Below are 26,672 nucleotides of genomic sequence, written 5' to 3'. Positions count from 1 at the left end.
TGCTCTCTCTCAGCTGCCCTGCTTGCTGGGGACACTGAACGACTGTGCGTGTGAAGCTCTGAGCTGAGGACAGGGCCTTGCTAGGTGTTCGAAAGAGGTAGGTGGGACGTTATTACTCTGTAGAACAGCCAGGAAATCTGTCTCAAGGGCACCGACTTCTTAGCAACCCAGTACCTCACGCAAGGACAAGTTCCTCAAATCATCTTATTTACTCTGTCACTATCACCCTAGGAGTGAATGTGGGTAGCGGTGGGTCACTGCCAGGCATGTGCCTTTTTGTCATTTGGCCAGCAAGGGGGTGATGGTTGCACCCAAACAGTCCTACTTGTGGCCCACTCCTCTTCCTGTCAAGGGAGTAACAGCAACATGGACACCTAACGTTTATCCACCTTCTGTGGGCGCTCTTAGTCCTATTTAAAGAGGAATAAACTGAGGCACAAAGAATACGGCAAGATTACCCAGCAGTTGAAGTGACTGAGTTGGGATCTGAAACCTGGACTTGACTCCAGGGCCCATACTCGGTTCAAGAGTCCTCCAGCTGGGATTAGAGGCGTGTGTAGGAGACAGAGCGACCTGGCCTTACGGGAATAAACCCTGAAGCTCCAAAGGAACTCAAGCCACCATGAACAGGGAAGATAAAAGGAATTCTAAAGGCATGGATTCCTGACATGGCCCGTGAGGCTTCCCCTCACGGAGCCCAGGGGCGCAGGCTCAGTAACCCAGTCCCCGACCCTACAGTGCACCTCTGCCCCGGCTGGGGGAAGTCCTGCTGCGCAGGCCGTGCCGTAAGGTCTGACTGCCGACTCTGGTCTCCAGCAGGCACGTCCGCACGCTAGTCCGACACAACTCGCCTGAGCACCTGCTGCGTGCCCGGGTCAGGGCCAGGGCCAGGCCCTGTACAGTCCACGTAAGGAGGGGCTTCCAAATCTGGCTCCTCAGGCCGCCGGCACGCCAGCGGGGAAGAGAGGAACTTTACCGCTTTGGGGGTCTCTTCCCTGATTTCTTCATGTAGAGAAACTCAGATGAGGTCAGAGCGGGCGGAGTAGAGACAGGAGACCCCACGGACAAGGTGGGACGGCGGTTAAGCTGGGCCAGGACAGTGAACGGAGCGTGGGAGAGCAGAGGGCGCTCCATCCGAGGGGAAGGGGGTGCGCACTGGCCTGGTAGGAATGAGTGGGGTACCTGCCACTAAGAGCTGGGGGGCTGGCCCAGTGATAGTGGGTGGGCAAGGCCACAGGGGCTCAGCCTTGATGTCACAGGCCATAAAGAGCTACTGCTGGCTCCTGGGCAGGACAGTGAGGGCGTGAGGGGTTTGGGCTTTAGTTTGCTCCCAGCATTTCAGAAGCCCCAGTGGGGGAAGGTTAATTATGCAGAAATCTCAGTCAAGATGAGAATGTTCGGAGTCTAAGCAGGGTCATCCTCAGGCAACCCTAAACTAACAGCCCCCGGGTCCCTGTCAGGACACATACGTAATGAGATCCGGCTGTGGAACCTGTAGGTGCTGCACCCAAGTGCATGTCCGTCACATTCCGTAAAAAAGCCTCACTTAGACTACATGTGGAAAGTTCTCCATCAGATGTTTAAAAAAAAAATAAAAAATAAAGTGTAGTAAAATCATGTGAGCGTAAACATCCAAGTCCCGTAAAACCGATTTATTAACATCAATAAATTTTTAAATGTAGTTCCCCTACTAATAACGATGGGCTTTGGAGAAAAGAGGCATGCCTAAACCACAACAGAAACGGAGTAACTTAGGAAGGGCAGATTATGGAAATAAAAACTACAAGATATTATAACCTTGTGAACATGAAGGGTTAATCTCAGGGGATGTATCTCCGAGATGTTATTTTCAAAATCAGAAACTGCGTGTTAATTTTTGAAGTAAATGTGTCTGTGTACAGTGTGTACGTGGGGTCCCTGTGTGTAGCCCTGGAGGTAAGGTTTATAAAAGTCACTTATATTTCCACTTGGCCAACAGGAAGAGAGGACCCTGCCTCAACACAGGGAAGTGAGGCTTATGGTCTGGTGGAAGGAGCCTCGGGTGCTCTCAGCAATAGCTAGAGGGACTCTCGTTGCTTCTGGACAGCTGCCCCCCTCGTCACCACCAGGCCTGTGGGTTAGAATGCTCCCCCACCCCTGCCCCAAAGCATGATGCTCAAGCCCTGCACTCTAAATGGCTCCTTCCATCCAGGCTCCCGGAGTTCACGGAGAGTGAGAAGAGGAGGATCAATGGCACCTATGACTTTTTTGGATTCAATCACTACACCACCATCCTGGCCTACAACCTTGACTATGCCTCATGGATCTCCTCCTTTGATGCAGACAGGTAAGCTGGCCAACAGGGCACCTGGAATAATCCCTGGAGAAGACCGCAAGGTGCCCCTTTGCCCAGCTCTTACTGCACAGCCTCAGAAAGCTGCCTCCCGATGCCGTACATCCTGAGGTCTGAAGAGAAGTCCCCTCCCGAGATACCTAATCACCTAAGCAATACCTTTGAGAGTCTGCAAGTCACACCAGCTAGGGTTTCCAGGGTACTTCCCACCGAGACAGACATGCTTGGAGTTTTTGTCAAACATCTTCAAGTCTCTTTCTTCCCTTGGTTTTCTTCTTTTGTCACATTTGTTTCACTTATCAGATATATTTCAGTCAAAATAAAAAACAGTTGGGGTTTTATTCCCTTTTCAGGGTAAAGGCCAAACTACTATTTTTGCATTACACAAATACACTCATGATGGAAACATCAGAAAGCAAGAATAGAAAACCCTTGCGTGGGTGTCATCCCAGAGGTGTATGCCTGTGTGTAGGGGTATACTACCTCTCTTTCTCTTCATAAATATAACATGTAAATATATATATTATATAAATTACATAATACATACTTTATGTATGTATATTTATACATAAAAATATATTACCAAAACCCAAAATTATATATATATATATATATATATATATATATATATATATATTTCTATCTTGTTTCTTTCTTTCCTGTTTTTTTTAAGATTTTATTTATTCATGAGAGACAGAGAGGCAGAGACACAGGCAGAGGGAGAAGCAGGCTCCATGCAGCGAGCCCGATCCAGGACTCGATCCCGGGTCTCCAGGATCACACCCTGGACCGAAGGCAGATGCTAAACTGCTGAGCCACCCAGGGATCCCCCTGTCCAGGTTCTTTTAAAACAAACACCTACACCACCACCGTGTTCTGCAACCCCCAAAGTAGGACTTGCTGAGGGGGCGGAGAATACTCCCCTGCTGGTCCCTGTCCAAAAACCCCCTGGGCTCTCACTGCCTCCTGGTTCCTTGCACTGTCTCCCAGTAACCTGTGTTTAAATTTAACAAAATGTTCTGTCCAGTTCAGCTGAGCAAGATAAGTTACTGATAAGACTTTTTTTTCCTGAAGGATTTGGACATTAAGATCTAAGTAACTGATCCTTATTTGAAATGTATGATTCTGCAGAGAAAGACAAATACCATATGATCTCACTCATATATGGAATTTAAGAAGGAAGACGGATGAACATATGCGAAGGGGAGAAAAAGAAAGGAGAGGGGGCAGCCCGGGTGGCTCAGCGGCTTAGCGCCACCTTTGGCTCAGGGCATGATCCTGGAGTCCCAGGATCGAGTCCCACATGGGCTCCTGCATGGAGCCTGGTTCTCTCTCTGCCTGTGTCTCTGCCTCTCTCTCTGTGTGTCTCATGAATAAATAAATAAAATCTTAAAAAAAAAAGAGAGAAGGAAATAAAACACAGGAGACTCTTAATGATAGAGAACTGAGGTGTGATGGAGGGAGGTGGGGGGAGGATGAGCTAGATGGGTGATGGGTAATAAGGGGGGCACTCGTTGTGATAAGCACTGGGTGCTGTATGTAAGTGAAAAATCACTGAATTCTCCAGAAACCAATACTGCACTGTAGGTTAACTAAGAAAAAATTAAAAAAAAAATTTTTTTTAAAAAGTGCTTCTGGAGATGTTCCAAGTTTCTGTGCTTCCCCCAGCAGGTACTTATTTGGCACAACCTGTTGCCCTGTCCTGGTCCATCACTGGAGAGACGCAAGGTCTTGGGCACTTGAAGCAGGTTACAGCCTACATGCTATGCTCCCTGTATTCACACAGATGACCCTGGCATCTGGGTTTGCTTGCTGAGCTTAAATGTAGGAAATGGTGCCTGTGGCCACACCTGTGGTGGTGACTAGATGCAGCTGGCTCCGAGAAGCCCTCGGCTCTCCTGACACAGCACTCCTATCCCACTGGAGACTGTGATCAGGGAATCCCAGAGCGCTTCACACTTACTGTCCCACGGTACAGTCTGTGAACAGCCTACAGAGGGTTCAGTCCATGAGTGCCCAAGACCATGCCTCTGTAGAGGTGCGGAGCGCTCAGGTGGCCTGTCCCGGCTACTCCAGCATTGAGCAGCAGGACTAGAACTAATCAAAAAGGGAGAACATGAGACAATCTGACTCTTCTGTGGTTAGTTATGAATGTCAAGTCTAGACTAAACCTAAAGCTTTTCCTAGTGTAAATCCTGCTTTGTGTTTTGTGCAGAGGGGACTCAGGATTTTCAAATTGAGACTAATCTCTCATGTTTGAACCGGTAGGGGAGTCGCCTCCATCACAGATCGCTCTTGGCCAGACTCTGGTTCCTTCTGGCTGAAGATAACACCTTTTGGCTTCAGGAAGATACTGAACTGGTTGAAGGAGGAGTACAACAACCCCCCAATTTATGTAACAGAGAATGGAGTGTCCCAACGGGGAGAAAGAGACCTCAATGACACCCTAAGGATCTACTACCTCCGCAGTTACATCAACGAAGCCCTGAAAGGTAGGACAGGCCCATTCCTTCCTCCGTGTGCACCTTTCACTACTGGAAACACCTAACATCCCTGGTTAGGGGAGTACCGCATTACAGGAGACCCTGTCAGAAGAAAGGCAGCTTCTCACTCCCGTTGGGTTTAAGTTTTTCACTGAGGCTGTACTGAGTCTTTTCCCTCCTATGTTTAAGCTCAGCAAGCAAACCCAGTTGCCAGAGTCATCTGCTCTGTGGGATCATCCCTGATGTCCAATGTCCCTGAACAGCAGCAGCCTGCTGAGGGCAGGGGCTGGGAGGAGGAGGAGTAGGCTGTGGGGGCTGTCTGTAGCGTCTTCTGTTCCTAAGCGAAAGTTTGAGACCCTCAACAGAACTCCCTGGGATGGGAGTAGGACAAGGGACTGTAAGTAAGGCTGAGTGACGGAGTGAGCACTGCAGCAGCGGGAAGAAACAAAGTCCTATTCCGGGGCACCTGGGTGGCTCAGTCGGTGAAGCATCTGCATTTGGCTCAGGCCATGATCCCAGGGTCCTGGGATTGAGCTCCACATTGGGCTTCTTGCTCGGTTGTGAGCCTGCTTCTTCTCCCTTTCCCTCTGCCTACCTCTCCCCCTGCTCATACTCGCTGTCAAATAAATAAAATCTTAAAAAAAAAAGTTCTATTCCAGTGAAAATCTTTTCTAAAGGCCACTTCTTTTCTTTATGAAGGAGCATTAACTCTCTAAGGCTCTCCCGACTGGTATCCCAATATGTGGAGACAGGATTGCAGATGACTCAGTAGGATTAATGTAGTCTACCCATGTTCCTGATTCCCATTCAGGGCTGAGCCTTTCTAGAAAAATGCTGATGGCTCTAAATCCATCCACAGAGGACCCTTCCCCTGCAAGCCAGGACTGTGGGAGAGCTGTGGGCACGTGTGGCTTCTATAGGTCAGCAGAATGGGGTCTTATAAAACAAAGAAAGCTAATGCTGTGGCCTCTGCATTTGAGCAGCTGTGCAGGATAAAGTGGACCTTCGAGGATACACGGTTTGGACTCTGATGGACAATTTTGAGTGGGCCACAGGCTTTGCAGAGAAGTTTGGTCTGCATTTCGTGAACTACACAGACCCTTCTCTGCCTCGGATCCCAAAAGCGTCAGCCAAGTTCTACGCCTCTATAGTCCGGTGCAATGGCTTCCCTGACCCTGCTGCAGGGTCACACCCTTGTCTCCAGCCAGAAGGTGAGACATGGCTCTGGGAGGGACTAAAGCCAGAGGGTTGGAGGGGCCTTTTCAGTCTATTTTCTTCTAGTTTATTCCCTACTGCCTGCCTTTCCAGTATTTATTTTCTCTTTCCTTCCTTCCTTCAACCGATATTTATTTTCTTTGAATGCTCCAAATATTCTTAGGATTGGAACAATGGAACTGAGGATAAATGTTACATCTAGAAACCAGGCCCTCGTCTGGTCTTGGCCCAGCGCTACCGTTAACTGTGTGATCTTAGGCAAGAAACTAGGCACATGCTTCCAGGCTGATGTGAGGATCTAATACAATGACTGCAAACCTAGTGCTTGGTACAATGGAAGGGGCCCAATATTTGAATGACTGACAAAGCATAAATTACTATAGAAAAGAGATAGTTACCCACTTTAATTGTTGACAGAGATTTTTTTAAAACAATACAACTACTTCAGAGGTTCAGTAACTCAGTGAAAGGGATGCATCTGGTCATCACCTCAGTGCGCTCACCCTGGATACTCCTCTATTCCAAGGACGTAGCTTGGGCGTAATACAGGTTACCGCTGATCTGCTACCTACCTCTGTATGAGTACATAAACTGCCCTTTGTCTTCCTCTCCCAGATGCTGAAGCTACTGCCAGTCCCATGCGAGAGGAGGAAGTTCAGTTCCTGGGGTTAACACTAGGTGCGACAGAAGCCCAGACAGCTTTGTACGTACTCTTTTCTCTTGCAATTCTTGGTGTCTGTTGTGTGGCATTTCTGTCATACAAGTACTGTAAGCACTCCAAGCAAGGGAAAACACAAGCAGGCCAACAGGAACTGAGCACAATTTCTGCATTCTGACCTGCAAGTTGCCACTTGCTCCAGTTAGCAAACAAGCGTGGTTTGCCCATATGCCTGTACTGTGCACAGAACTCCTTGGATCTCCTCTTCTGCCTATACCAGACTTCATAAAGGCCTTCTGCACTGTTAGGGACCACTAAGTCCCTAATTAAAATGGAAATATCTGCATCTTGTCCCAGTATCAGGAATTCACTGGTTCTTGTGGAAACATACAAGTACTGAGCTTATCTGATGGTTCTGTGAGACACTTAATTGGGCTGTTTTAAGGTTCAGAGACTTCAAAGGTGGAAATATGAGTAAAAACCATAGCAATTCTTTTTTATAAGAAATCAACTCCACTGTTTGCCTTCTTCCTCTCTCAATCTGTGGTAATTCTGAACCTCGTGTAAATCCCTATCCCATCTTCCTGTGTCTTTGCAAATACTCTTCTCCTTAGGATGCCCTTTTCTGAAAATGCCTTCAAGTCTCAGCTCAAATAATCTACCTTTCTCTCCACATAGCTGCCCCTGATTTCCCCAAACATGCCTTCCACTACTTTGCTTATAAATATCCCCTATTACAGCTTGTCCATATTCTAGTGGAAGTGTATATTTCCCTACTCTCAGTTCTTGAGGATAAAGGACCATGTCTCACTGTCTCTAGCAAGCACATTTTGGAGACAGGGCATAGAAAGCACACCTGTTCCTGTTGTGTGTTTTAGTCACAAAACACACCCAGAGTAGTGCTGGGAGCACAGAAAGATGATGTGGTCTTTGTCAATTCCCCTCAATGTGCTAATAATAAGACACCTGGGATATTGGAGAGAATGGATATTTGGGAGAATTTAAAAATAAAGGGTAGTTTTCAACTAAATTTAAAAGAGTAATCATGGCTTGATTGGTGGAATATGCAACTCTTGATCTTGGGATCCTAAATTCAAGCCCCACAGGTGGTGTGGAGTTTACTTAAAATTAAATAAATGTCTGATTATGCTTGAAATTGTGTTTCCTGCGAGCATTCCTTACTGGAGTTTATCTGTAGAAAATTCCTATCAAATGTTTCACTGGTGGGGGGCAAGGGGCAACCTGACAATTTGTGGTATAGAAACATTCTTCTCCATCGATGGACTGGAAAAGTTTGTCAGATGGGAGTAAGGGTGGTTCTAAAACTGGTATGAAAGACATTTCTTAGGCATAAAGACCCAGTATTGTGTCAATTACATCTAAATCTCAAAATTCAATGTAACTTATTTGAGGAGGAGGGGGCATAAAGTTTCACATTAAATAAACTTGTGGGAAGAAGAATAATCTGGGCAAAAGAATATTAAAACATTATGGAGCTAGTTATTAAAAAATAGGTTGGTAGCACAGAAAAGAAAGATCAACAAAAAAGCACATACACATAAACTACATATGCGCATGAAGCATAGAACAAAGGTGGCATGCCAAATTAGGACAGAGGGAATAGACCACAAATGGTGATGCATCAAGAGGTTAGCTCCTCAGGATGTTAGCCACTGGAAAGGGAGCCAGATCCCAGATTTAAATGTAAAAAAATTAAACCATGAGAAGACTAGGAGAGAGATGGGTGAATTTTTTAAAATTAATTTTCAAAGTAAGAAAGGTATTTATAAGCAAGACTTAGGACCCAGAGGCCATAAAGAAAAACACCAATAAATGTGATCACACAAATACTGTGGCAGAAAATTACCATCAACATCAAAAGATAAATAGGGAGAAAATATTTATAGCATATTCTAGACAAAGGGCTAATTTTCTTTATATACATCAAATTCTTATAAATCAATAAAGATGAAAAACCAGCAAATACAGTCAGTTCTCAAAATAAATGGAAATGATCAGTAATGTTAAAAGATGCTCAACTTTCATTTGTGATCAATACAATGCATATAAAATGCATACAATTTTTCATCTACCACTGACAAAGATGAAAAAGTGTATGTGGGGAAATGGACATTCTTAGATACTGTTGGTGGGAGCAGCACTCTGGCAGCTTCATTTATGATCCAAACCGCAAACACTCTATGGCTCAGTTATACAAACATACCCTATTGGTATATTTTCACAGCTAAGACAATGCTGTCCCAAAGATGTTCAGTATAGCAGTATTTCTAATAGAAAAACAAAAACAAGCCAAAAATCTCCCGTAATAACCCATGCATGCCACCAAAGAATGAATAAGTTGAGGTACATTTATCAAATAAAATGTTACACAGCCATTAATAAGAATGAGGTAGCTATGTGTTGATAGGGAAAGATCTTTTAAGACTGTGTAAGTAAAAAAGAGGATGATCGTATTTAAAAAATAAAGATCACATATTTGCTTATATATGCATAACATTTTTCTGAAGATTACAAAAGAAACTGTTAATAGAAGTTACCTCTGGGGAACAGAACTAGAGTAAGATGCAAAGAAAGAGACTTCATTTTCATTTTACAACCCTCTATAGTGTTTTGAATTTTTTACCTAACTATACTTTTTAAAATATAAAATTGAGGGATCCTCTTACTCAAAGATTGTGAATTATTCTTTTATGTACATTTCTCTGAAATCTATATTAAATTTTTTCAAGCAAATGGACTTGAGGTATTCCAAGTTTCTGCAAGTATATTTCTAAAAGTTGTTAGGTTTCAAAACCCATTCGAAAGGTTGTTTTGTTTTTTTAAGTCACATATTGCTGTATCTTTTAAGATTACAAATCTTTACTTAAATGGGATGCTTGCTGGAAATATTTATTTTCCAAACTTTTTAGAGTATGCAAGTAATATGATCACCGCAGAAAATCGCGAAAACTTATTAGGGTGCAAAAAGAACTAAGACCACTATTAAATGTTTGGTTGTTTTCTTTACATTATGTTAATACAGATACTATCTATATATAAAATGTATTTACAAAGCTGAGATCATATTGTATCTACAACTTTGTATTCTGCTTTTTCTTCCAACACATAACAGGTAGTCAATGAATATATATATTAAGCTGAACTGATAAATTAGTACTGTACCATTTCTCATCAAAAGCTAATTACTTCTGCAGAAGGCATTTAGTTGATGTAAGACTTAATGAGTATGTTTGTACCTAAACCTTGTCTGCATTTATAATCATTCCTTAGAAAAAAGGGTCAAGAAGTTTAAAACATTTAAGGTTGCTGATGTTTTCTGGAGTATACCAGTCTTGACTCTTACCAACATTACAGCCCAGCTGTTTCCTTGCCAACACTATTAACATTTTTAAAAATCATTATTTCATAGGTGAAAAAACACCAAGTTTGTTCTGAGAAAATTTCTTCCTCCCATTACAAAATTGAGTCATCTGTATGTTCACTCGAAAGCACTATCTTTCAATCTAAAAATGGAAGGTTAAATAAAAGAGGAACTGTCAAGCTTACTCTCTTTTTTCAAACATTGAGTTAGTAGTCTCCATTACCAAAAACAAAGGGACGAAGTATCATATAAATCAGGTTAAGAATCTCTTTATAATTCTTAATAACCAAATGAGCCTATCTTTATTCCATTATTTCTTGTGCTACCTATATGTAAGCTTAGGTCTTCAAAATATGATTGTCCAGAGCAAACCTTCAGGATGAAGGTGAGAGAGAACTAGTTGTAACTCAAAAGCTGTTTTGTATCTGAGGAGAACGGACTATACATAACATTACACAAAGTGATGCCTCACTGACTTAGGACAGACAGTAACATAGCATCGATATATGTCAGAAAACTTCCTTCAGTGACATTTAAAGTAGGGTGGTCACAGCTACTTTCCTGAGATAGCTCCAGGGCAATACTGTGGGGGGGGGGGGGGGGGAACGGACAAACACATGACCTCAACAGAGCCCTGTGCAACAAAGAGATGCTAATATAACAAAATTTAAAGGAAAACTAAGATCATTTCGATTTTTGGAAAAGATTTTTTATTCAGTGTTTAAGATTAAAAACTACAAGATTTTGCTTGCAGATGATGAGCAAAAAGAGAAAAGTTAAACATAAATTATCATCTGGTTGGCTAGTTAAAAATGCTCTGACTCAGAGTCAAATTACTCAGTGACATACCAGTTACTTTCTATGGACTTAAGAGACCTGGAGCAAAATAGCTCTAAACAGAACGTGTCATCTGAGTGCTTAGGGCTAACGGGTATATGAGATACTGAGTAAGAAAGCTGATAAAGGGGGGCTGTGACAGACCTTTTGATTCTTTTAGGCTTCTAGCAGTTGGTTACCATATATGCAAGGACCTAGGGGCCAGTTATTTCATCTCTTGAGTTGTCTGAGGAGTTAAACAACTTTAACCCACTCACTAAGCAGAAATAAAGAGACACTTTATAGACCAGCTGGAAAACAAAAAAGCAGTCCCACTTCTCCAGTAGAATTTTAGTTGCATTAAATCATAAGGGAAACAATGATTATTGCACATACTGTACTGTCACACTACATCTGTTGAGTAGAATTTCCATTCCAGGTGTTGTTTTCATCTTCACCGTCATCTTGAGTCCTCAATCTGTAGATCTTCCCCTCCTTCTTAAAGTCTTCCCCCCGTTTCTCCAGCACTCTTTTCCTGACTGGGTCCCTGATATAAGAAGAGGGAGAAAAGAAAAGGCGACAGAAAGTGAAAACAGCAGCAATCAAAGCTGTTTCTTCTACAATTCCATCAGGACAGGCAGCTAGACTTTAAAGAGAGTCCATGGGTGATAATTGTTATCTCCTAACACGGCACAAGTCCACACAGGTTTTTGGCAGTTTAACTTCAATTGTTCTCCAAGTCAAATGAGCCCAGTCACTGCTGCATTTCCATGTATCTTTTGATGACTCTCTAAGCTTCAGGAGAGTGGGGCCATCTGCTAATGAATCTTTCATTTCGTACACAAACTTGATATATCTACTAAAATGTGTATAACTTACACAGCACCTTAGAGCTTATCCAAGCTCCATTCATAGCCTAATTTACAGAAATTATCAATGATCAATTTTTAATCCTTTCATAATCTTTAAGAAGGACTGATTTTTATAAACAATATTAAGAACAAACAGGCTTTTCAGCATCTGAAAATTGAAAGGAAAACAGGGGTGAAATTTAAGCTGTTTTAATACATTCTCCAAGGGTTGGCGGGGTATGGGGGTGTGGGGAGGATCAACAGTGGAACACAAAGCTTTGCCCTCAAGATAAACATTCATTCATCCTTTACACCAACCTAAGATCTCTTCCCTTACTTGAAAGAAGTTTTAAAAGCTCACACCGCAGGGTACCGGGTGGGCTCAAGTCAGTAGAGCTGGCCACTTTTGCTCTCAGGGTTGTGAGTTCAAGCCCCACATTTGGGATAGTTTCTTAATCAAAAATAAATAAATAAATAAGAAAGAAAGAAAAGAAAGAAAAGAAAAGAAAAGAAAAAAGAAAAGAAAAGAAAAGAAAAGAAAAGAAAAGAAAAGAAAGAAAAGAAAAAAGAGAAAAGAAAAGGAGAAAGAAAGAAATCCCACACAGGAAGCTATGCTAAGTAACAGCAATTCAGAATTAAATGCTTCCATCCATTGCCCAATAAGAATTCTAAAATTCACCACTAACAAGACCTAGTTTGAATGCCATTCCCAGTCCAGAGAAGAATTTCCCTGTAACCCCACTTGAGTAATGTACTAAGGACAGTTATAAAAGAAACCAAGATAAAGGCTAAATCAGCCCAATCACAATATTCACACAAGTCTTCATTCAGAGTCAACAGGACATAGGACTACGGACTCTCCTTACTGATGGCAGACAAAGGCAAGGATTTTCATTACTCATCACACAGGATTGGTGTTATTTGCTATAATGCCCATTAATGGCTTAACAGTGTTCAACAGCAAGAGGTATATAATAAATCATGTTAATTATTAGAAAAAGCTACGGGGATCCCTGGGTGGCGCAGCGGTTTAGCGCCTGCCTTTGGCCCAGGGCGCGATCCTGGAGACCTGGGATCGAGTCCCACGTCGGGCTCCCGGTGCATGGAGCCTGCTTCTCCCTCTGCCTGTGTCTCTGGCTCTCTCTCTCTCTCTGTGACTATGATACATAAATAAAAATTAAAAAAAAAAAAAAGAAAATCTAAAAAAAAAAGAAAAGAAAAAGCTACGATCCCCACCTTCCAGGAAAATACTTTCCAGTAGCCTGTTTGAAATATGCAGAATCTTAACAGAGGTATGAGCTAAAGTTACTGGTGGTGTTTAAAATTCTCATTCTAACCTTCGCCATCTGCAATAAAAGAGAGGCCTCTTGATTAAGGGACAAGTCTAAAATAAAACTCTGAAGAAAGCACCATTTTCAAGTGAATATCCAGTTTCCTCAGTTTAGTCCTTCTCTGAATGACCCACAGAAGACAGGAAGCAGATCAAAGAACCACCAGGGGTTAAAACTATCTAAAGCACAATGACACCCAAAAATATGTATGCAAGATGATTGTGAGAAATTAATCAAATGAAATGAAATAGCTTATTGGACAAAACATGGTTAGCAAGAAAGATACTGCTATTTAGACCTGGAAAAATAAATCTGCCTTTATAGTCATAGTATAAGGAGAAATCAACAAATGAAATAATAAAACCAACAGAGGTAAAGTTGGTTTCTGTGGAGTAGGTTTTAGAAAGATGGCTGAGAGGGATGCCTGGGTGGTTCAGTGGTTGAGTGTCTGCCTTCAGGTCAGGGTGTGATCCTAGGATCCAGGATCGAGTCCTACATTGGGCTCCTTGCAGGGAGCCTGCTTCTCCCTCTATGTCTCTGCCTCTGTGTCTCTCATGAATATATAAATAAAATCTTAAAAAAAAAAAAAGAGTGGCTGAGAAAACTGAGGTAGTGAGCTTCTCAGGAAAGATGATAAAGTAAAACTTCAGAATCAGGACATTTAAGTTTTTTCCCTTATATAGAAAGACGGCAAAGTACTTATAACAAAAATACTCATTTTGAATAAGGTACTGGGCATTACTAACACATCCTGCAGATGGGGAAAACACAAACATACCTTTTCTCTGAGTTGCTAGATGATGCAAGGTTTGAGGACTCTGCTGCTGCTGCTCTCACAGAGGTCTGTGCAGGAGGGTTACTAAATAGGAAGTTGCTAATCAATCTCCAGATGGCAAGGAATGGGTAAAGGACTGTCCCCAATAATGTCCAAAAGTCTCCACTGGAAGAATGTACCATGGATGTAGTTGGTCTTCCTGCCTAAAAATTAAGAAATAAATTACAACAACGGCTACATGAGCCCAATCACATCACCACACTCCAGTTCTAGATGAATCTTTTATCTGTGAAACAAAGTCCTACCAACTTTAGTTTACTGAAGGAAGGTAAAATGACCATCTTCTGCTGTTTTTTTTTTGGGTGTATATTTTACATAAACTTCTGGGAACTCTAGGAGCAGTTTTTTAAAGGAGTAAGCAGGGCAGCCCAGGTGGCACAGTGGTTTGGCGCCGCCTACGGCCTGGGGTGTGATCCTGGGGTCCCGGGATTGGGTCCCACGTTGGGCTCCCTGCATGGAGCCTGCTTCTCCCTCTGCCTGTGTCTCTGCCTCTCTCTCTATGAATAAATAAAATCTTAAAAAAAAAAATAAAGGAGTAAGCAAAACACTAAAACTAGAAAGTAGATCTTGGTGAAATGAACCAATTATTTTTAAAAGAACTGAACTCTTAATGAAATTTAACAACTTCAGTAAGGGAAGTCCTCCTTGCTGATTAAAAAACAGGGAAAGGTTTCAAAACCTCAGTGAATCCAAGTTAGTCCTGATTACTGGAAGGCTAATTGTTTTAGATGGAGCTCTACTTCAGAACCATGAAAACTATCCTAACCAAAATATAGACCCAGGCTCTCCTACCATCTCTGGCATTTAGGAGATGTCTTCGCAAAGTCACTTAAACTTTCTGAGCCTCTTCATCAGAGATTAAAATACTGTTATGAGGATCAAATATGATTAATATGATTAAAAATTAATGTTATTTTTATGTTAAAATGAAATCTTTTTTTAAAAAATTGGTAAAAAGGGGGATCCCTGGGTGGCTCAGCGGTTTGGTGCCTGCCTTTGGCCCAGGGCACGATCCTGGAGTTCCGGGATCGAGTCCCGCATCGGGCTCCCTGCATGGAGCTGCTCCTCCCTCTGCCCGTGTCTCTGCCTCTCTCTCGCTCTATCATGAATAAATAAATAAATCTTTAAAAAAAAAATTGGTAAAGGGACGTCTAGGTGGCTCAGCAGCTGAGTGTCTGCCTTTGGCTCAGGTTGTGATCCGGGGGTCCGGGATTGAGTCCCACATCGGGCTCCCCGCAGGAAGCCTGCTACTCCCTCTGCCTAGGTCTCTGCCTCTCGTGAATAAATAAATAAAATCTTTCTAAAGATTTTATTCTAAAATAAATTTTATTCTAAATAAATAAACAAAATCTTTCTAAAAAATAAAAATAAATTAAATACTTGGTAAACAGTAGGGTCATACATAAATAAAACACTAAATCTATACATTAGACCAATACTGTATATTTCTTATTTTCTTCTCCTACTGGTCATCTTTGTGCATCTAAAGAGGTTAGAATAAAAGGTAAAAATTAAAATACTTTAGTGCCTCATTAGCAATACAAATATAAAACACAGGATAATGGAACAATAAATTAACCTAGCATTTTTGGACAATGTGAATTTACCCACAGTACATGTTTGGCCTTCCCTTCCACTAATTACAAGATATGATCAAAAGTAGGGGGCGCCTGGGTGGCTCAGTGGTTGAGGATCTGCTTCTGGCTCATGATCCTGGAGTTCCAGGATCGAGTCCCACATCAGGCTCCCAGTGAGGAGCCTGCTTCTCTCTCTGCCTCTCATGAATAAATAAATAAAATCTTAAAAAAAAAAAAAAGAAAAAGAAAAAGATATGATCAAGAGTAGAACAAATAGGACAATAAAGATAGAAAAAAAGCATATATACATACTGGCAACAGTACCACTGAAGCACTTGGGGCAAGTTCCAAATCCAGTAATTTCTTTTTATAATCTTCTTTGGTAAATTCCCTCCGAGGAAACATAGTTGCTAGTGAAAAATTACCATAAGTGTTGCCAACAGTCTGTAATATAACAATAAGTTTTAAAACTTTACAAAGATGCCTTTTTAAAGTAAGATATTACACACCCAAATGCATCTAAAATGACTGCTTTAATTTAAACTGCCTTAATTTTAAAGTTCATTCAGGGGCACCTGAGTGGCTCAGTTAAGCATCCGACTCTTAGTTTCACCTCAGGTTGTGAATCTCAGGGTTGTGAGTCGAGCCCTGTGTCAGGCCCTACTCAGTGCAGACTCTGCTTCAGATTCTCTCTCCCTCTCCCTCCCTCTCCCCCTCAGTATGTTCATGCTTTCTCCCTCTCAAATAAATAAATAAGATCTTAAAAAAAAGTTCATTCAAATGTAAACTCACAAAACCTTTATAAAAACTTTGTGCTTCAAAAAGTAGCTCAAAGCTATCAAATCCAATTATTACCTAAAAGCTTTTACAACTCAAAAATGACCACAAAGTAGCAAGAATATAGTTCCTAAAACCATATAAATAAACTGAATAAAAATGAACAGTTATATACCTTTTAAATATCCCTGCAGTTTGTCATTGGTTTTCACTATACTTTGGCAAACTTACATTACTATCTCTCTGATACACATTTGGATTATAGGCATTGCCTATTAAAAATCTGGAATAGTCCAGAACTTTCCTTTTATATATATATATATATATATATATATATATATATATATATATATATATATAGCATTAGGAGTTACACGTCTTCCTTGTTTCAAAAAAATAAATGGTCCGTAGTCAATCCATGCTACACACACAATCCCAAATCCAGGAACCTACACTGGGCAGCAGCAACATGGTCACTTTCATGATTTTAAGTCACCTATACTTGTAAAATCTTAGACAACTGTTTCTCTCTCCCTAGAAGATTCCAAAGAAACAGACTAACACTTTTGTTTTTTGTAACTTTTTTCTTCTACTGGAGGTCATATATTTATCTCTCATTGTTCTCACTCTAACATGAGGACATAAAAAACACAAAAATTAGATTACTGAGATAAAGTTCTAATAGGACTGATGCAAAGATTTTTTCTCAGGTGGCTTCCTCTTCACTTACCTGTGGCAGAAGTGGTAAGACTCAGGCCAGGAGTAAGTACTCCCTTTTGGGAGGCCCCAAGTGGGACTCCAAGGCAAAAGAAGAATAAAAGAGCTACTGGGGGTTGGTTCCACTGTAAGATTAGGGAAAAAGAGTTTTCAAAAATGTTTTTACATTGCACAGCCCAACTGACCAGTGGAGGAAGGCAGACAGCTTTTTAGGTGTCTTCTCAGGATCCGTAAGTGAGACAGCAGACTAAATAGGGAAATGAGGTCAAGGGGAAAAATCTGAATCCTACTTTTAACCTTGAAAAGCTACATGAGACAAAGAGTAGGGCATACGATGAGCCTGGATCCTAAAGGACACCTAATGCCTAGATTCCATTTTGAAAAGGACTCAATCAGAGAATAAAAATTACATTTGACCCATGAACAACATGGGTGTGAACTGTGTGGGCCCCCAAAGACATGGATTTTTTAATAGTACAGCACTCTAACTGTAAGTTCTCTTCTTTAAGATTTTTCTAACATTCTCCTTTGTTTGGCTAACTTTATTGTAAGAATACAATACATAATACATATAACATACAAAACGTGTTCAACGGTTATTGGTAACACTCCTGGTCAACCGTAGGTTACTAGTAAGGTTCACTTTTTGCATACGGTATAAGATATACATGGATTTTTGACTATGTAGGGGGTTGGCAACCCTTTATATCCAACTGTTCAAGGGTCAAGTGTAACTGGAAATTACTCGTATCTTATTTTCTAAGATATAAAATTTCACATCTACTCAGAATTAAGGCCAAATTCCAGAAGTAAATTCCTGAAGAAGATACTTATTACCAAATAAAGATTACTGATCTTTAGGTTTGGCCACCTGGCAGATGGCAGGAAAATGGCAAGCCCCAAAGTGACCTACAGAAAATGTGAAGAGAAAGGAAGAAAAACTGCATCTTTTTACAGGTGACAACTTGCTCAGATTAGATCTTTGGAAAATCATTTGCAAAAGCAGAAAGTTTTCCAAAGCCTATTGTATGATACTGCAAATCCCTATTTTTGTGCAACAAACAGATATGCTTTTCCTATATGGCACTAATACCTGATGGAAGCTCCACAACACCCCAGAGGTGTCTGGTGCTTCCCTCCTGGAGATAAGTCATGACTTACACTCCACACATCATGTTTGGACATTTTCCCCTCCTACATTTCAGTAACCCATTTATTCGTCTACTTTTACTACAATTCAAGACAAGACATAAATTTACCTGTGCAGCAAACTGCCTTGCTTCTTCTAGAGGAGCATCAGAAGGGAACTGATTTGTAAAGGAAGAACCATCAGGGAGACGAAACTGGATTCTTGCAACAGTGCTATGAAAAAAGAAATTTAAAATCGACATCTTACGTATTCTCAAACAGTATCACTAAAAGAGAAAATGGAAGTGAAAGTAGGTTTTCCCCCACAATGTCAGACCTCTTCATTTATTATTTTTTAATAATAGCTTTATCAAGATATAATTTACATAGCATAAAATCCACTCTTCTATTTATTTTTTAGAGTGTTTTATTTTCAAGTAATGCCTACATCCAACGTGGGCCTCAAACTCACAACATCAAGATCAAGAGTTGCATGCTTCACCAAGTGAATTTTAGTTCACTCTTTTAAAGCATACAATTTATTGGTTTTTATTATAGTCATAGTTGTGCAACCATCACTTTTTAATTCCAAAACATTCCCATCACCCTAAAAAGAAACCCTGAATCAATCAGCAATTGTTCCCTACTCCTCCCTCACCTAGCCCTTTGGCAAGCACTAATCTACTGTCTGCCTCTATGAATTTGCCTATTTCAGGCATTTCATATAATGGGACATAGAATGTGTGACTTTCTGGTAACTGGTTTTCATGCAGCACTATATTCTCAAGGTTCAACCATGTTGTAGTATGTGTCAACACTTCATTCCTTTTAATTGCTGAATAATTCAATATTTATAATCCCATAAGTGGTACACAGAAGGGTTCCAAAGTGTCCACATCCTTGCCAAGATCTGTTGTTCCTTCTTTAAATTTAGGCATCCTGGAGGGCATTAAACAGTATCTCATTGTGATTTTAATTTTCCTTGAGCATCATTTTATACGGCTTACTGACCATTTGCAGATCTTCTCTGGAGAAATGTCTATTCAAATCCTTTTCCTATACTTAAACTGGGTTGTTTGCTTTATATAAAGTTATTAAAAATGACTTTTGTATTCTAGATACAGGTCTCTTATCAGATATATGGTTTGCAATTATCTTCTCAAATTCTGGCGGCTATCTTTTCACTTTCTTGATAATGTCCTTTGAAACACAAAGTTTTTAGGGGCACCTGGGTAGCTCAGTGGTTAAGAATCTGCATTTAGCTCAAGTCATGATCCCGGGAGTCTGGGACTAACTCCCACAGGGAGCCTGCTTCTCCCTCTGCCTATGTCTCTGCCTCTGTGTCTCTCATGAATAAATAAATAAAATCTTGGGGGGGGGGGGGAGAGAAAGAAACACAAAGTCTTTAATTTAATTTTGATGAAGTCCAACTTCTCTACTCCTTTTTTTTGTTGCTTGTGCTTTTGGTGTCATGTTTAAGAATCATTCCCTTTTCCAGTATCACAAGATTTTCTCATTTTTTCTAAAAGTTTATAATTTTAACTTTTACATTTGAAGTAGATGATCCATTCTCAGTTATTTTTTATTTTTTATTTATTTAACTTAAAAAAAGATTTTATTTTAATCTCTTTTTAAGATTTTATTTATTTATTCATGAGAAACACACACACACAGAGGGGGGGGGGGCGGGGCAGAGACATAGGCAGAGGGAGAAGCAGGCTCCATGCAGGGAGCCCTCTGTAGGACTCAATGGGGACGCCAGGATTGCGCCGTGGACCAAAGGCAGGTGCCAAACCGCTGAGGCACCCAGGCGTCCCCTCAGTTAATTTTTAATATGGTGTGAGAGAAGGGTTCAAATTCATTCTTTTTGGATGTGTCCAAGCACCATTTATTAAAGAGCCTATTCTTTCTCCACCATAAATACATGGTTTTTTTTTAAGGTTTTAATTTTTTTTTTTTTTTTTTTTTTTTTTTTTTTTTTTTTTATTTATTTATGATAGTCACAGAGAGAGAGAGAGAGAGGCAGAGACACAGGCAGAGGGAGAAGCAGGCTCCATGCACCGGGAGCCTGATGTGGGATTCGATCCTGGGTCTCCAGGATCGCGCCCTGGGCCAAAGGCAGGCGCCAAACCGCTGCGCCACCCAGGGATCCCTAATTTTTTATTTAAATTTAATTTAATTAACATATAGTATATTATTAGTTTCAGGGGGTAGAATTTAGTGATTCATCACCTGCATATAACACCCAAGGCTCATTACATCAAGTGCTCTCCTTAATGCCCATCCCCCAATTGCCCCATTACCCCATTTTCTACCCAGCTCCCCTCCATATAGTTTGTTCCCTATAGTTAAAGGTCTCTTATGATTTGCCTTCCTCTGTTTTTATCTTTTTTTCCTTCCCTTCCCCTAAGTTTATCTGCTTTATTAAATTCAACATTCAAGTGAAATCATATAGTATTTGTCCTCCTCTGACTTATTTCACTTAGCATAATACCCTTTAGTTCCATCCATGTTGTTGCAAATGGCAAGATTTCATTCTTTCTGATGGCTGAGTAATACTCCATTGTATATGTATTCACATCTGCTTTATCCATTCACCTGTCAATGCACATCTGGGCTCTTTCAATATTTTGGCTATTGTGGACATTTCTACTATAAATATTGGGGAAACGCATGGGTTTATTTCTAGAGACTCAATTCTGCTTATGCCAATGCCAATTCTGCTTATGCCTTATGCTAATAACACATTGCCTTGGTTACTCTTATCTTTTGTTTTAAAATTAAAAGTCTTCCAACTTTGTTCTTCCAGATTATTTTGAATATTCTGGGTCCCTTGCAATTCTGTATGAATTTTTTACGCAAAATTTTTGGCATAAAAATCACCTGGGATTTTAACAAGGATTGTATTGAATCTACATATCAGTTTGGGGAGTACTGCCTCTTTTTTTTTTTCTTTTCACCTCTTAAGCCCTTTTTGTATTGCCATCCTAACAATACACATATTTTTTAAAGATTTTATTTATTTATTCATGAGAGACACAGAGAGAGAGAGAGAGAGAGAGAGAGAGAGAGAGAGGCAGAGACATAAGCAGAAGGAGAAACAGGCTCTCTGAAGAAGTCCGCTGTGGGACTCAATCCCAGGACTCCAGGATCATGACCTGAGCCAAAGGCAGACACTTAACCGCTGAGCCACCCAGGCATCCTGCCATCCTAACAATATTAAGTCCTCTGATCTATGAAAACAAAAGTCTTTCCCAGTATTTACATTTGCGTTGTTTCAAAATGTTTTCTCATTCACAAAGTCTTACACTTTCATTAAATATAATCTTAAATATTTTATTACTTTTGGAAAATAGTTTTTATTTATTTATTTATTTTTAAAGATTTTATTTATTCATGAGAGACAGAGAGAGAGAGAGAGAGAAAGGCAGAGACACAGGCAGAGGGAGAAGCAGGCTCCATGCAGGGAGCCTGACATGGGACTCGATCCCGGGTATCCAAGATCACGCCCTGGGCTGAAGGCGGCACTAAACCGCTGAGCCACCCAGGCTGCTCTGGAAAATAGTTTTTAAAAAGGAGTTTTAATTTATTTTGTGAACTCTGTCCTTCATTGGTTGGTACTGCTGACAGAAAGGTTCATATAAACATTTACTGTCTCCTTTAACTTCACCCTTCGGCTCCCCATACCCTTTGCTTTTTCTCTCATATTCTCTTCCTCCTTCCTCCACTAGTACATATGCAACAAAAAAGGGAGTATTTAATTCCCCAAACTCTATCAACTAAATAAGGACTGAGAAATCATGATTATAAAATAAATGTAATAAAAATTGAAAAAATAAGAAAGATAAAAAGTTAGTTTTCCTGTGGTGTCTGACTGGCTTAATCTGTGAGCATGCAACTCTTGATCTTAGGTTTTGAGTTCGAGCCTCAAATTGGGTGTGGAGATTACTTAAAAGTGAAAACTTAAAAAAAAAAAAACAAAATAAAACAGTAGTTTTTCTAATTACAAAAGTAATGCTTGTTGATTTTCCAATATAGAAAATATAGAAAAGTACAGTGGCATGTAGGTAGCTTAGTTGGTTAGGAATCTGCCTTCAGCTCTGGTCATGATCTCAAGGTCCTGGGATCAAGCCCCAAATCTGGCTCCCTGCTTAGTAGGGAGTCTGCTTCTCCCTCTCCCTTTGCCCCTAACCAGCCCCGCTCATGCATGCACACTCTCGCTCTCTCGCTCTCACTTTTTTTACTTCAGAAAAAAAAGTACAGAAAATACTAAACATAATCCAACTAGGATGTACTGGAAATCCTATTTTTGTCTTTACAACATATTTTTGTTTCTGGAACTGTCTTATCCCTGTCACCTGTCATTCATTCTGATATGATTAGCAGTAACATTTTCCCCACCTCCTCACCACAGAAGTGGGCATGTCAACTCCTCCAACCAGGAGCCAATTTAAGCAGATTCAGGGATTGATCTGAAGGTGGCCACATCAGCCAAATAAGGCCAATCAGAATTCTCAGTGGATGATATGGGCTTTGAGAGTTCTTCCTCTCTGGGATCAGGGGGCTCAAGATTCTAAAGATGCCAAGAGGCCCTGGGTTCACCTGATCTCATCATAAAAGTTTCTCTGAGAATGAAGCTAAAACAGGAAAAAAAAAAAAACCCCAAGAGATTAAAAGAGAGAAAAAGGGAAAAAATGGTATCTTTTATCCCTGGACCTAGCTATGTCTAAACAAAATCCATCAATGGAAATCCCAACTGCAGAGCCAATGGATTCTTTCTTTTGCTTAATCTTATTTGACCTGAGATTCTCACAACTAAAGAATCCTAATACATCATTTCAATGTATGTGTTTTCTGTCTTTTGAAAATTGCTTTCTTTCTTTTTTTTTAAAGATTTATTTATTTATGATAGACACACAGAGAGACAGAGAGAGAGAGAGAGGGAGGGAGAGAGGGAGAGAGAGAGAGAGAAAGGCAGAGACACAGGGAGAGGGAGAAACAGGCTCCATGCCAGGAGCCTGACATGGGACTCGATCCCAGGACTCCAGGATCGCGCCCTGGGCCAAAGGCAGGTGCTAAACCACTGAGCCACCCAGGGATCCCCTGAAAATTGGTTTCTTGAACTTTCTTTTAAATCTTTTTTTTAAAAATTTTTATTTATTTATGATAGTCACACACACAGAGAGAGAAAGAGAGAAGAGAGAGAGAGAGAGAGAGAGAGAGAGAGGCAGAGACATAGGCAGAGGGAGAAGCAGGCTCCATGCACCGGGAGCCCGACGAGGGATTCGATCCCAGGTCTCCAGGATCGCTCCCTGGGCCAAAGGCAGGCGCTAAACCACTGCGCCACCCAGGGATCCCTTGAACTTTCTTTTAGAAGTGATTTATTTAGTACTGTTACACTGTACATTCACATTCAATGACAAATACCACTGGCAACTGCCACACTGGTCATTACGTCCTATTGGAACTACTTATAGCCACAGCACACAACAGTGTTAAAAAGCAGCTCACGACTGCTGTTCTTCTCAGCGGCCTCGTACACACATATAATTTAGCAGGAAATAAAGTACCTTCTTTCTCTTGTAGAAGAGTCCCTTTTGACTTCCATTTCTGCCTGTTTGGCCTGCAAAGCAGCAGCTTTAGCAGCTTCTACTTCTTCTTTTGTCTTTGCAAAACGAGCTGCTCTCTCCGCACGGTCCTTTAAAACAGGTATTAGACACCAATTATCTTTCATTACTAGAATGATCTGTTCACACATTTCTAAACACAAGGAACAAACATAAAAGTACATGAGATTCTTTTTTTTTTTTTTAATTTTTATTTATTTATGATAGGCACACAGTGAGAGAGAGAGAGGCAGAGACACAGGCAGAGGGAGAAGCAGGCTCCATGCACCGGGAGCCCGATGTGGGATTCGATCCCGGGTCTCCAGGATCGCACCCTGGGCCAAAGGCAGGCGCCAAACCGCTGCGCCACCCACGGATCCTGTACATGAGATTCTTAAAGCCACCTGTAAACTTTATTACTCTGAATCTGTTACTTTTTAGTTTTATTAACTGTCAGAGACTAGAGAGTTGTTTATTAAACAAACAAGGACTTGACTTTGGTTACTATTGTATCATCAGAGCCTGAAAAAAGTCTAACACACAGTAGGTAATAAATATTTGTTGCCTAAACAAATGAAGAACATTAAGGTTGACATGGCTTTCATATGTATTACAACTGCTTAATTCTAAAAGCAGTTGTTGTAAAGCCATCCTAACTTCCAACTTGATTTGTCTTAATGTTCTGAATGTCCCAAAAAAGAACAGTTGTGACTACAGAAGAATAGAAGAATGCTATGTAACCACTTCCTTACTTTTCTAGGGATTTCTTTTTTTTAAAAGAAAGGCAGAGTGCCATATACAGCACCTCATCTGGATGTATTTGAGTCTTAAAAGCCTAACTACATTCTCTGATAAATGGACCTTGAGAGCTTGTTTAGACGCTTTAGCAGGGGAGTGCAGTTTCAGCAGGGACACACATGGAGCAGTGAGAGGAAGGGGACATGTTCCCCAGCCAGTTCATGTCAAACCAACCCTGGCAATCAATGGCATGACAGATGTGGCAGCCAGATCATCCTCACATCCCTAGAGAATTTTTGAAAACTATCTTTTGACTACTGATAAATTCATAACATAGAGAAAAATTACTTAGAAAAAAATCAATTTTAATCTTTTATCAAGTTTTTGTTTTAATTTCAGTATAATTAACATACATTGTTATATTAGTTTCAAGTGTACAATATAGTGACTCAACAATTCCATACACCACTTGGTGTTCATCCGAAAAGTGCACTCCTTAATTTCACCCATTCCCCCACCACATCCCCTGTGGTAACCATCACTGTGTTCTCTTAACTATATAAAGAGTCTGCTTCTTGGTTTCTCTTTATCCTTTGCTCATTTGTTTTGTTTCTTAAACTCCAGATATAAGTGCAATCATATGGTATTTGTCTTCCTCTGACTGACTTATTTCATTTAGCGTAATACTCTCTACCTCCATCCAAGTTATTGTAAATGGCAAGATTTCATTCATTTTATGGAAGAATAATGATATTCCGTTGTACATATACACCATAACTTCTTTATCCAATTTCAATTTTTAATGTGTATATACACATGTGTGTATATATAAATATATATAAGTATATATAAAGATATATAAATATATATGTATATAATATGTATAAATAAATTTATTTTTAGAGGAGGTAAGGGGCAGAGGGAGAGAGAGTGTCTTAAAAGCAGGCTCTAAGTCCAGCATGGAGCCCAACATATGGCTTGATCTCACAAGCCTGAGATCATGATCTGAGCCAAAATCAAGAGTTCGCCACTTAATTGACTGAACTGCCCAGGCATGCCCCCCCCCCCAATTTTTTTTTTAAGATTTCATGATTAAAAAAAAAAAAAAAAGATTTCATGTATTTACGAGAGAGACAGCAGGAGGAGACAAGTTGAGGGGAGAGGCAGAGGGAAAGAGAGAAGCAAGTTCTCACTGAGCAGGGTGCCTGATGCTGGGCTCCATCCCAGGACCCTGGGATCATGACCAAAGGCAGTTGCTTAACAGATTAAGCCACCCAGGCACCCCCTCAACTTTAATCTTAATTATATTTTATATTTTTTTGGAAGAGGGGGAGCGGCAGTGGGAAAGAGGGAATTTTTTTTTTTAATATTTTATTTATTTACTCATGAGAGATGGGGGGGTGCGGGGGGGGGCAGAGCAGAGACACAGATGGAGAAGCAGGCTCCATGCAGGGAGCCCGATGTGGGACTCGATCCCACGGGTCGAGGGACTCGATCCCCTGGGTCTCCAGGATCATGCCCTGGACTGAAGAGGGTGCGAAACCACTGAGGCTACCCTGAGAGAGGGAATCTTAAGCAGGCTCCACACCCAGCTCGGAGCCCAACAGAGGGCTCAATCTCACAACCCTGAAATCATGACCTGAGCTGAAATTAAGAGTTGTCCGCTTAACTGACTGAGCCATCTGGGTGCTCCTTAACTATATTTTAATATATAATTTCTACTAAAAGGAAGCTGAAAATTGGTACTATATGAGTCACTAAAATTTACTATTTTTGTGTGCATGGCCTAGTAGTAAACCAAAAAATCACTGAGTGTAGAAAAACAATTGCACTAGAGTCAAGCATTAAAAATAAACTTATTACTCACCAATGCAATCTGTTGTTTTATACGCTCTCGAGCAGCTCTATCTTCTGCCTTTTCTCTGTTTCTTTCCTCTAACATTCTTTTTGTTAATTCTTCTTCTTGTTTTCTTTTATAATCCAACATTTCCTTCCCAGTTTTTCTCCTCTCAATTTCCTTCTTTATTTCTCTCTAAATTAAGAAAAAGTAAGTCTTATGAGCTCAAAGACAACTTAATAATCTGCCTTAGAAATTATTTTATATGCAGGGAAAGCTGGTTGTGGGGCACAGCTAAAAGGAATTAAATAACTTCATAAAATGTAAGGGTCTAGAAGAATTTATAACAGCATGGGTTAATGGTCGAACATCTGTCAACTTAAAAAATT

The 26,672-nt window shown here is 40.6% G+C and overlaps 2 protein-coding genes across 4 annotated transcripts in view; one reads left to right on the top strand and one right to left on the bottom strand.

The window, feature by feature from the left end:
- LCT (lactase) overlaps positions 1–10,672 on the top strand; it is a 51,769-nt gene extending 41,097 nt beyond the window's left edge. Inside the window, exons 13-16 of the mRNA XM_049097340.1 lie at positions 2,192–2,326; positions 4,601–4,824; positions 5,799–6,026; positions 6,646–10,672. Of these exons, the coding sequence (XP_048953297.1) occupies positions 2,192–2,326; positions 4,601–4,824; positions 5,799–6,026; positions 6,646–6,866 (808 nt within the window). The 3' untranslated portion in view covers positions 6,867–10,672. The remainder of the gene's footprint in view (positions 1–2,191; positions 2,327–4,600; positions 4,825–5,798; positions 6,027–6,645) is intronic.
- An 85-nt stretch (positions 10,673–10,757) lies between these two features.
- The window catches only part of UBXN4 (UBX domain protein 4), a 48,293-nt gene continuing 32,378 nt past the window's right edge, over positions 10,758–26,672 (bottom strand). For all 3 annotated transcript variants that reach the window (XM_025430563.3, XM_049097192.1, XM_049097193.1), the window contains exons 8-13: positions 26,314–26,478; positions 23,673–23,800; positions 18,234–18,336; positions 15,793–15,924; positions 13,847–14,046; positions 10,758–11,433 (exon numbers count right to left, since the gene is read on the bottom strand). In XM_025430563.3, the coding sequence (XP_025286348.1) occupies positions 11,295–11,433; positions 13,847–14,046; positions 15,793–15,924; positions 18,234–18,336; positions 23,673–23,800; positions 26,314–26,478 (867 nt within the window). In that variant the 3' untranslated portion in view covers positions 10,758–11,294. The remainder of the gene's footprint in view (positions 11,434–13,846; positions 14,047–15,792; positions 15,925–18,233; positions 18,337–23,672; positions 23,801–26,313; positions 26,479–26,672) is intronic.

This window comes from Canis lupus, chromosome 19, assembly GCF_003254725.2.
Source record: "Canis lupus dingo isolate Sandy chromosome 19, ASM325472v2, whole genome shotgun sequence".
Taxonomy (NCBI): domain Eukaryota; kingdom Metazoa; phylum Chordata; class Mammalia; order Carnivora; family Canidae; genus Canis; species Canis lupus.
Note: the sequence above shows the minus strand (reverse complement) of the source record. Positions and strands in the feature narration are given on the sequence as shown.